The 11684-nt window shown below is 40.8% G+C and overlaps 1 protein-coding gene across 6 annotated transcripts; it reads left to right on the forward strand.

Annotated features, from left to right (window-relative positions):
* The first annotated feature begins 171 nt into the window (after positions 1-171).
* Positions 172-11005, forward strand: LOC112564978. Of its 6 annotated transcripts, none has more exons than XM_025240176.1 (16): positions 172-312; positions 1061-1508; positions 1856-1923; positions 2642-2765; positions 3091-3165; positions 3548-3636; positions 3785-3858; positions 4369-4445; positions 4661-4806; positions 7184-7322; positions 7777-7879; positions 8170-8537; positions 8745-8906; positions 9412-9474; positions 9719-10022; positions 10806-11005. In XM_025240176.1, the coding sequence occupies exons 1-15, from the start codon at positions 257-259 to the stop codon at positions 9956-9958; spliced, it is 2232 nt and encodes a 743-aa protein (XP_025095961.1). In that variant the 5' UTR covers positions 172-256; the 3' UTR covers positions 9959-10022; positions 10806-11005. The 6 variants fall into 6 exon arrangements, with proteins under 6 accessions (XP_025095961.1, XP_025095963.1, XP_025095958.1 ...); XM_025240178.1 differs by having other exon boundaries at positions 9412-9444; XM_025240173.1 differs by having other exon boundaries at positions 8745-8921; positions 10806-11004.
* Positions 11006-11684: the final 679 nt, after the last annotated feature.

Raw genomic sequence — 11684 nt, forward strand, 5'->3', positions numbered from 1 at the left:
GATTCACACACTTCTCTCTTCGTCGGCAAATGTTTCAAATAAACAATTGATATCATGAAATCCTTACTCCCCATCTGGACTTCTCCTCCATCGTCTCCTTCCATACTTTCCATGCAGTCATGAAAATCTGACAGTGATATATATATATATATCGTCGTCTGTTTCTTCTTTTTCTTATGTTTTCTTTCTCGTGAGGCATCTGAAACCGTGACGCATTTTTCCCGAATGACGTGTGACTCTAACGCTGGGTCCAGCCATGGAAAGCGAACCTGGCGATGGGAATCTTTTGCATACTTTTGTTGTTCAAAAGAGGTAACAGACTTTTTGTTTAGACTGACGTAACGTATAAGTAAACTTATCACAAGTAAAATTATCCCATTAAGAAAAATTATCGCTGGTAGCAAGCCTAACATCTCAGATAATCCCGTCACACAGATGATGATGAGGAAATCTGATATCTGAACACCAGAGGTCAGAGACCTTTATGACAGATGTCAAGGCCATGGGTCTTTAGGGATGTCTACACCGACAGGGACGATGAGGGATTTTAAACAGAGGGGGAAGACAGGGAGTTGGAGGAATGTGATCAAGATATCGATGATGATAATGATGATGATGATGATGATGATGATGATGATGATGATGATGATGATGATGATAGAAAATGTCTTCACAGTGCCTCAGTATGGGAAGAGACATTCTGTCACGGTCTGCTGCTTTCCTAGAGTTTTGGACAGAATGAATAATAATGCTTAAAACCAGCATGTCAACTATTGTGATACTATAATAACTGCCAGGAGAAGAATTGCTGTTGAGGTTTACGAATGTGACATATTTAGCGATGATAAAATAAAATAAAATAAAATAAAATAAAATAAAATAAAATAAAATAAAATAAAATAAAATAAAATAAAATAAATAAAATAAAATAAAATAAAATAAAATAAAATAAAAATAAAATAAATAAAATAAAATAAAATAAAATAAAATAAAATAAAATAAAATAAAATAAAATAAAATAAAATAAAATAAAATAAAATAAAATAATTGTTTCTCTCAGATTCCCTCCAGGCCTTTGTATGGACTTGGACGCAGCTCGTAAGAGTGATTGTGGTCGAGATCCGGGCCTCAAGCAAACGATGCTGCATGGCGTCACCGGAAGTCGTGGGATGTCTCGAGACGTGGACACAACCAACAGCAGAACCAGAGCCAAGCCTGTGCCTGGTCCAGACAGAAACTTTCTCACCAGACGAGGTAGATTGAAGCTTCCTCACATCTCCACCTGCCGACAGACGGTGACGGTGCCATCTCTGGCAGCTCTGCGAGTGGAAAGGCAAAAAGGTCGCGAACTCGACCGCTTCTTAGCCTCGTTCAAGAAGAATCTCAAACCAGAGAAGGAGAAGATGCAACAGGTCACTGTAGCCGGCAGCCGAGCCTCAACAGCTGTCTCTGAGAGTAATAGGAAAGAAAGTGTAAAGTCTAATACACCTCAAAAATGTACGACAAAGGCAAGAACTCTTTTGGTTCATTCTTTCCCTTGTCATCTGTCTAATTATCGAAGAGGTTCATTTTGTATCAACGAATTCGTGATGTTCTGCTTATGGGGTATACTGAAACAATTTTTCAACAATTCACAAAATAATTCACAAAATTGCTCAGTTAAAGTGTTGAAGATTACAGTCTAGAAGAAAAAAAAATACATCCTATTTATAGGACAGGTCTCAATGTTTAATGTTGTCTTAGACTTGCAATTACATGCGGAGCCAGAAAGTTATTTTTTTATATTAAATGATACAGTTACTTTGCCATTTTGCTTTTGTCAACTGATTTAACTTCTGTTTCTCCAATTCAACAGAAATTATGGAAAAAAGCCATTAGCTTGGTTTTATCTGTTATAAGAGTGGGCAACCAGATGGCGCTATGGTAAGACAGTCGCTATTAGACCAAACCAGAGAAATTAAATGAGGCGTTTGTGTCAGCGGTTTTAAACTTTGACTCTTATTACGGAAGAGTAATAGATATATTCAGCGTCCACACTCCTGAAATAGAGAATCTTTTCTTAGTTGTGATAATAAATGGAGGATTCAGTCAGGAAGCGTAGCCGTAGCCGTAGCCGTAGCCGTAGCCGTGAGAGTAGTGGATGGCTGTGAGGAGATGAATAGTTTTAACAAACCCTGAGCAATCGCCGTATTCAGTGTTTCTTTCTGGCTCATCGATAAGCGAGTCAAGTGCAATCATCGTCGATAATATCGCCCCACAGAAGTTCGAGCAACATCCGGGCAACCCCGATAATCTTCAGTAGCGACTACGCACGCTGAGGTCATCTCTCTAATCATTAGCGAAATAAACAATCAGGCTCCCGCTCGTCTCTGTCAGTCTCATTTATCTATTTATATTAAAACTATTTATCTATAAATTGTTACATATAATAATAAAAGTGAAAACACGAGGAAAGGTATAATTTGAAGGTAGTGGAAAGGACAACTAAAAGGGACACAACTAAGTACTTACATTTTTAGAAAGAGAAAATAAATCAATTACTATTATTCAGTGGCTACATATCTTAGGAAGAAGCTTGTCGAACATGTTTACAAACATAAAAGTGGGATAGCACTTTCATAAACTTTGTCCTGACGAGCAGGTCTCTAGCACGGGAACGCATTGCTCGTCAGACCTGCCCCGACACGGATGATGCAGAATACGAATTACTTCTTCGTCGGATGCTGTTTCCGAAAGAAAAAGTCGAACAGGAAATCATCAAAGGGGTTAGATTTATTTTCGAAGACAACACTACTCTCTTACTGTACAACTACTATGCCTGCTCCACAACTAAAACATTTTCACTGTTTATATGGTTTACTGCATTGTAATGAAACTATTCATGGCAACTGGACAGCAAGAAAGGCTGAGACAAAAGTATCCAACCTTAGAAACTGAAGAGCGGCAAAAAGTCTTCAGTTCTCTAAAGTAAATACTTCAGATTTAAAGAAGCTGTAGTTGGCTTTCGTTTACCTTTCCAATTTGTTCACCTTCGTCTTTGTACGCAGCCAATGCTGAGTTTTCAATATTCTCTGAATCCTTTTGTTTCAGTTTACGCGGAGTAAACAGATTCAAAGGATCATGTTGCTGCCACCAGAAAGAAGAACACGAAAGGACTGCTATATGGTCAGTAAATCCATTTGTCGAGGAAGCACTTTGAATTCGCATGTTTCGGGGCCGAGGTTCTTGTGTTTATTTACGATCAACGAGCGACAAGCTTCGAAGGTCCATCTGAGTAAAGACCCTTCCAAACAGGACAAACTTCAAACATTTTTGAATAAGTTCAGCAAAGCTGTGTATAAAGATCACATGCAACAATTGATTTTGATGAGAAGGTTCTGGACATTGGAACTTTAGTCAATGTGCTGAGCTAAGTCCAGACTTGTTTGTCAATACATTTGACAATACAACATTTAGGCCGTTTGGAGAGTGATTCTTCGGAAAATGACTCAAGAACGGACTTTGAACAAGGACCAACAGTAATGTATAACGGCTTCTACTGTTTCAGGTGGTGTATAAATTACAGACCATAGAGGAATTTCAGAAGCTTCCTCTTCATATTCAGATCGACATTGTTTCTCGTGGACACTTAATGATGTAAGTACAACCGTGATTTATCTCGGAATCATCTTGACTTCTAAGTTGGTGAGTGTTTAGTTTCATTCTGATTTCTCTTGAAACCTTTTTCATCATATCACCAACAAATAATAACCCCATTTTTATGCTTAAATACTTTCTTTTGCAGAACAAAAAGCAAGCGAATCCTTATTCGCGATGGACATGAAGCCATGAACTGGTATTTCATTGTGTGTGGAGAAGGTACTTTGTTTCCATGTGTAGTTGGATTGCAGACTGACCATTCCAAACAGCGTGTTCTTTCTGGTTACTGGGCAAATTAATAGTCCAATACTTCTGGCAACTTTTTAAAAGTGAAGATACAAAGTAATTAAATATAGACCTGTGTAATTAGTGGATAAAGTGCTCACTGTTATCCGTAGGAGGGTTTATTGCAACACAACGAGATGGAGGACCACTGTGAGGGCATCACGGTCTTCAGACTGGACTGTGATGATGCCTGGGCTGCCTGTATGGATATGACAAAAAGCTAAATAATACAATAATAGCTGGTCATCGGATATCTAGTAATTATCAGATACCTTGACAAGATAGATACGTACATCAGTGTCACTTTTTTTCCCAGTAGGAAAAATATCATGAAATTGTTAGCAATTTTCATGAATTTGCTGACTTATTATTGCTGGTGTGGATTATCTATCTTTTATCTATCACGAGGCAGTTTTCTTAAACTAGATTTTTGATTGTTTGCAGGGATGATGCGCAGTAATGTGGTGGATTCCAGACAAAAGCGGGAAATTACGATCTTAACGCAGGGCATGTCACTTGGGGTGAGTAGACACTGTGCTACACAGAACTGGAAAACAAAAGTCGATAGATTTTCTGAATGACTTTATATATATATATATTGCTCCTTCAATGAGGATTTTAAATTAAAAAATAGACATGCCTTGCCCGTAATTTACTGATACAGACACTTTAGGAGACATGCCATTACAACAGTTCTTGAAAGGATTCAACAGAAATGGTTCCCAATGTTATTCAGGAGGCAGAAATCAACAGTCAGGCTCCCTGGACGTGCACTGTGATCTCAACAACACCGATGCAGCTCATCTACCTCAGTAAGATGGACTACCTACATATTTTCCAAGAAAATCTCGAGATCCTCCCCGAGCACGTCCAGTTCCTCCAGTGAGTGGCTGTATAGCATCACAGGCTCTAGTGTTAGTAAGCTCCCTTTATTGGGGTTTGTAATGACACAAGGGCAGGCCACTCCAGTCAGCCGTACCTTGACCGCCACATGTCGTTGGGAGGATCACACGAATAGGTGAGGCAGATGACAGGACCCGCCATTCTTGTCTAGTGTGGGCGATGGTCAGCAGGTCATGTACAGGAGGATCAGTCCAGTCTTTGACATTCCTAAGTTCTTCATCTGACCACCCTCCTAGGTGCCAGGCCAGTCTTTGACAAGGTGTCGGGTCACATGACCAAAGCAGACCAGCTTACGTCGTCTGACGGTTACAAGTAGAAATTTCTGGTAATGCAGAGGTAGTAGAAGGATCGGGCTGGGCTCGATCTCACACATCACACCACGATGTGCCATGCACCACTGAGAACCTGTCCTGTGGGTTTCGGCTGTACGTATTCTTTGTCTACCGACCACTCTCTCTACAGAAATTGTTTACAGCCTTGCGCAAGGTTTTGCTAACCTAAACACTTCTTTACAAAACAACAACAATAAATCAACCGCGTACGGTGTGCAATAACTTTCAAGCAAACAAAGAGGGTTGTGTGTGTGTGAGTGTAATTGAGGGGAGTCTGTAGGGGACAGGTAATTTACCTGAAACTTGTTTACACCCTACAGAAACCTGCAACTTTCTACAGTTCGTCAGGGCTGGCAGATACGAAAACTGATTATATCTCTTTGCATACTTTTCTTAAAGGGATACTAAAGGCTTGTGATAAGGCTCTGGCGACGGTCAAACGTTTCAAAAATATATTTAGTTACAATTACAGAGCACGAGAGCATTACAGGAGAAATAAAGGATTCGTTTCTCACTTAATTACCACTTATTAGCACTATTTCGGTTGCCGATGTTTATAAACATTGAAAAAATCAGTGAAATCGACCTTTGTGTCCTTCCGCCGAGTAACCACGATAGCTTCCCGAGATGGTCAAGCAGAGAGTCTTCTTGTGATGTTAGAGTCTTGTGACGTCAGTCTCCTTGTGACGTCACACGCACAGGAAGTGTCTGAGGTCATTGCGAAGATTTGACGTCATTTTATCGTATGACGCACTCTGTGTGTAAGGCTTGTAAGGCTCTGTCTGTCGGAAACTGATGAAAAGACAATTTTTAATCTTTTCCATCTTTTCGTGGCAATCGGGTGCAGCACATTCTCGAGGCATGGTTGTCACTATGGAAACCACACGTCATAGGGTCACGTGACGGAGAACGAGACTTTGTGGAAGCAAAAAAAGAGTCCCGTGTAATTTCTCTTATTAAACACAACATTCTACTAAAACATTCAACGTTTTCCACATGAACACACATATAAATAGACGAGACTCAAATGTATCCTACTCTTTACGCCATTCTAAGCAGTTTAAGTTTGCCTTTAGAATTTCATTAAAAGAGAGAGAGAAAAAAATCCCTCGGAATGCGACATTCCTCTCGCTTGCTTTGAGAAATAGCGACAGACGATTGCAGTGACGGGTTGTAGTTCAACTTGCACACACTGCAGAACCGGACCTTTTATTTGCAAGCCTCATACCTTGAGCTTGAATACATTCATGTCTTGTGAAGTAATTCACTGACATTCAGCTACAAAAAATCCTGTCAAAGTCGCTTGCCACATTCACGTAAAGAGACACGGGTATCCACTGAGCCGGGTGTGCAGGTGTCAATGTTGTGAAGCATGTGAGAGCTCCTTGTTGAGAATAATGCTAGCAAAGTAAGGCAAAGCACCAGTCAATGAAAAACTATTATTTACTTGTGGAAACTTAGTTTTCGTAGTTACCCATATACACACAGGTAAACACACGTTTTCACCCGATATTTGCTTGTAAATACATACACACAACTCTATCTCTCTCTCTCTTTTACACCCACCCACACATCCACACACCCACACACCTACACACCCACACACACAACTGTGAACAGCTAGATGTAGTTAGGCAAGATGACTTGTCCAGTCAGCAACCTATACACCCATACCTCTGTCCGTCATCATTTTTTTGTGGTGTCCACAGATTTTTATGACCTTAGACCTCACATTCAACACAAACGATTATAGCCGCCATGGCCAATCAGTTCCCTGTCTTAAAAATGTAAAGACTGTGTGGAATAAATTTGTTCATTTGTCGTCAAACCGCATACGTATATCGGAAGCTGGTGGACAATATATATCGGTAGTCAATACATCTTGTTGTTCCTAAACCTCTTGAATGTTTTTGGACCGGCAAATAAATTTACACCTATGTTTTCTGTACCGTCGATGTACAAGCCTAAACTTTAAATACACAAAGAAGGATCTACAAGAAATAAACTCTACAAGATATTTTCAGGGACTTGGACTTTATGAAGAACTGGCCGATTGAACTTCTCCTGAAGCACCCAACTCAATGTACTCAGACCTACTTCAGAAAGAACCAGTTGGTGGTGAAGGACAGCAATAGTTCAAAATTTCTTTACATCGTTCGCTCCGTAAGTAGCCTTATAATATTGTCATTCCTAGTGAGGCTAGTTATCTCCCGCCAATTATAGCAACTGCACAACTTTTATTTAACCTAATCCTAACATCGACAACTTATTATTTTATCCAGTCCCCATAGCTCTGCTAGTCCCAGCACTCCACTGGGGCAATATTATTCAATGTAGTTTCTTCTCAGTTAATTATGTAGTCACGTGATCTCACTAGTTCTGCCACAGTAGACGAGGGTTGAAGGGTGGGTGCGATGGTCTACATTCATACATATGTCAGCTTTTATGGGTAGATGTCTTGTGTAAGATATCATTCATTGTTATCGACGACTATTTTGTTTTGTTGACTTTGATGTGAACAATTCTATTTGTCTATATTAGTCAGTGTAGACAGATATTGTTGGGAGCAAATGTACCAAGCTGGACACAACAGAGATGATATTCTATGTTCGTGAAGGGTGAGTGTGCAGTATACATTGGCGTTCCCAGGACCTCTTTGTCTTGGAGAGATCTGATGCTGAAGCTGATTCATCCAATGATTAACATAGAGGGCTGGCCAGGTAAGGACGGTAAAATTAAATTACTGCCGACATTCCTTTTTTGTTCCCTAGTAAAGATACAAACTGAAATAAATAAATCAGGGGTCAATACCTTTGACGAGTGTGGAGGGTCATCTGAGGGCGCAGATGTGCAGTTTGCGGGGATGTGGGATGTGGGTTCAAAGGTTACATTCTTTCAGGACGTAGAACCTCTTCAGAAGGTTGGAGTAGCTCCTAGTCTTCATCATTTGCGAACGCAGCCACCCGCTAGAGGGCGTTGTCCAGTCTCCAGTGACCTCCTTGTGTTTCAGAGGCCAGGACAGACACAGGTGATGCCTGTCAGCCTCCGGGCGACTACTTGAGATACAGACGAGTCTCGTCCCTCAGCAAGGAGTCCGCAGACTTGGCTTCAATGTCGTGCCTGCAGCTGTCCGACCCGGACTACTGCACGCAGCTGTCCAGCTCCAGGCCTAGTCACCCCTCTGTCGCCTCTCGTCAAAATGACTGGCCTTTCGACCTTTTATCTAAATCAAGCTTTGACAAAATGACAGCCAGGGATGAAAGTTCCGATAAGGGGAAAGAGAAGAAGAAAAAACAGCAAGTAAAGGAGGAGATGAAGGGGAAAAAAGGAGGGAAACCTGTCAGACTTAGCTGCCCAGCAGACAAATGCTACACGGTGGTCGTTAAATATTATTTCAAAACACGAATTACAGTTATTTTCTTGTTCTATTTTTTTTCTTTTACTAAAAATATCTCGTTTAGATTGTGTTTACTGTGTGCATACAGACTGACAGACGTAGAATTCAGATTTTCCGTGAAATTGCGAAGAGATGTCTGGCTTTTGTATTTTTAGTTCGTCCTGCAACTTTTTGCTGGTCTTTTACAGGCGGCATCGGCGATTGCTGATGTGAACGAAAAGTTGTCCTTACAAGATACCAGAAAGTTCTCACTTCCAGCACTGTTCAAGACCTCATCCACATCTACCAAGAAGCGGAAGAGCTCCTCCGGCTCCAGCGACTACGTCTACCTGCACATCGACACCCTCAAAGTTGGAGATGTCTTTGTCAGTCATTTTGATTGTTCACCTTTCTCAAGTACAAATAATACTTTAAACCTGGAGTAACTATTCTTGTGTAAAATTACTGTATTCACAACACCTGTCGATGAAACCACTGATAATTGAGACCCGCGTGAACTAAGTGAACAATTATCATATCATCGTCTTCTTTATTCACTATTGGTGTAAGGGATAGTAGAAATACCTTGATAGAACCAACTCCTCCATTTTTTCCAAAGCTAACACAGTTTCTTCCACATTATTCCCTTATTAACTGACTCCTATTACAGTTGTCAAAGACCATTTCTTCTAGGAATACGTTTGTTAATAATTAATAATTTACTTTGAATGGTTATTAATCATGTTTTTCAAATATCGTGAACTTTCGAGAATCTAAACACAGGTAGGTCATTCCGTCACTAAAAAAATTCTTAAATTCTTTCAAGTAAACAAAATATGGGATTGATTTGAAGTCACCGATCTGCTTTGCTGGCAGGGCTTGAGTGAGCTTGACTTGCCCGACATGAAGGTATGTGTTCCAGCGGGAAAGCCTTGTCTGGTATGTACCCTCCTTTCTGTTTGTGGCCTAACCGTCACACCTGTCGTACAGGTAACCGGAAACGGGTACCTAGGTTTGGTTTGGTGGGTGACAAGCCTGACAGCATGATGATGTACCTCATGCAATGCACACACGTTTGTTATTTTTGATACCTTCTTTACATCATATTTTTGATCCTAAGCCGCAGCCGTTAATCTGGACATCAAGCAAAATGAAAATCTGTCATCTGTGCTGGGTTTCACAGGTGAGTCTGGGAGCCGAGGTTATATTCCTGTCCAAAAGATTCTTCTTGTCCTCCTGTAACCGCCTCTGTCAGGAAGACGTGTTTAAGAGCAGGCGTTTCTACCCGACTCAGGAAAATATGCAAATCTGTTACCGCCTGCACATGGCCTGGAAGCAGTACACAGACAAGGTGGTGAAGGAACTGCACGACGACATCTTAAACGAGGGACGCCAGTTCTTTGGAACTTACTTCAATGTTTGAGAAATGACCCTGGACACGACCCTGCCAAACACTCACGACATGCAGCGGAGATTGATGGCCACCCGTGAGTTAAGCAAGTTACAGTTTTTGAGTAGAAAAAGTAAAAGTAACTGGGTAGACTTTCAGTGATGTTAAAGGGTTAGCGGAGGGCAATTTAAAAAAAAACTAAGGAAATATGTGTACAAGATAATATAAACGAAAAACACCAACCAGTGACCATGCGATTGTACACAAACACGTCCATATACCCTATGATCCCAGCTCTCTCATTTATATGTGAAAAAATGTATAATTTTTCGGCGCAATGAGCGTTTCTCAAGGATTCGGATTTTGCGCGTTACAAAACTCCTTCTTCTTCTTCTTCTTCTTCTTCTCTCATTGTCGGAAGCCTTTATAAAGCCTGTACAATCATGACGTCAGCGTTGTTTACCCTTTTCTGTGTGTGGTTATATTTTATAGATGTAATCAGTTGGTATTCACCGAAATCTTGAGAAGTTGCATTTTGTACTGATTTTTACCCAGTCTTTAAATAAAATTGCTTCCTACTACACCTTTAACAGCAAGATGATAACGCTGAGCACACTGTAGCCATCCTCAACTCTCAGGTGGAGAATACAAGTCGATTTTTTTGACAATAAAGTACAATATGGCTGCTAACTTCAGGTATCTTTCCGGTTCTAGGTTATGTAACTATTAAATTTGTAAGCGTACAATATTGAAAAATATGTCTATCTGGTTCTTAATATATTTATTCTCCCCAAGAACGATAAAAAATGACTGTAGTGTCAGGGTATAGTCAAGCCCAAGCTGGTTCTGAGGATTAACAGACTATCGTACACATTTTCAGATGTTACCTATCATGGGCAAACTAAAGCACAGGGCGATGGGTGACGTCCACACCTACACTGTGTATGTCACGGCGACACACCTTAGATGTCACGCCCTCTGACGTCACACCCTTCTGCTCGAACACTGTCTTCACCAGCCGGCTTCAAGACAGTTTTGATATTAATATATTTATATATTTATATATTTATCTATTTATATATTAAATATTAACATATTTGGTTGGTCTCTGTCTTTCATCGTTTTATAGTTTGTGTGTACGCAGATGAAGTTAAAACCTCTTTCTTCACCTACCCATCAATCCCCAAATTTGTGTCTGCGTGTTGACCGGCTTGTATTCCTCACCTCTTCTTTGATTTTCGTTCTGTAATACACAAAAAGGTGAAAAGACAAAAAAGGTATACATAATATAATATACATGTAAGTCGTTTAACATTTCATTCATCAACAAAGCAAGCCACCAATGACCATGTACAGAAAATCTCTCGACACCCTCTTAACCCTCCCCAACCTACCCCGTGCCTATTGACAGTCATCTGAAGTCAAGGTTTCCTCATGAATGAATACACAAGAAATGTTTTCAGGGCGGAGGTGTAAAACCTGCCGTTTGTCCGTGTCGTGTGTCTGTAGGTGTTGGCTCAGGATGTGATGTACTGTACACGAAGGAACACCTTCAGAATACAAAGTGCGTGGGCCTTCAATCCCACGCCTTCTACAGACCCGCCACCTGACGTAGTTACCTGGCACACCTTGACGAGGGCGAAGCCTACGTCACACCTGTACTGCATTCACAGGTGTGGCTGCCCGCCGTGCGCACCTGTTGTAATCACCTCACTCCCCGGGCAATCTCAGCGGGCGCCATCGTTCTCGAACTTTGTCT

Source organism: Pomacea canaliculata, linkage group LG5 (genome assembly GCF_003073045.1).
Source record: "Pomacea canaliculata isolate SZHN2017 linkage group LG5, ASM307304v1, whole genome shotgun sequence".
NCBI lineage: Eukaryota > Metazoa > Mollusca > Gastropoda > Architaenioglossa > Ampullariidae > Pomacea > Pomacea canaliculata.

Excerpts from the sequence above, each read along its gene's own strand:
- LOC112564978 (XM_025240173.1), top strand. The coding sequence starts at position 257 with ATGGAAAGCGAACCTGGCGATGGGAATCTTTTGCATACTTTTGTTGTT. Across the intron at positions 1,924-2,641 it reads GGCAACCAGATGGCGCTATG|GTCTCTAGCACGGGAACGCA; the intron begins GTAAGACAGTCG and ends CCTGACGAGCAG. Across the intron at positions 3,637-3,784 it reads TCTCGTGGACACTTAATGAT|AACAAAAAGCAAGCGAATCC; the intron begins GTAAGTACAACC and ends TTTCTTTTGCAG.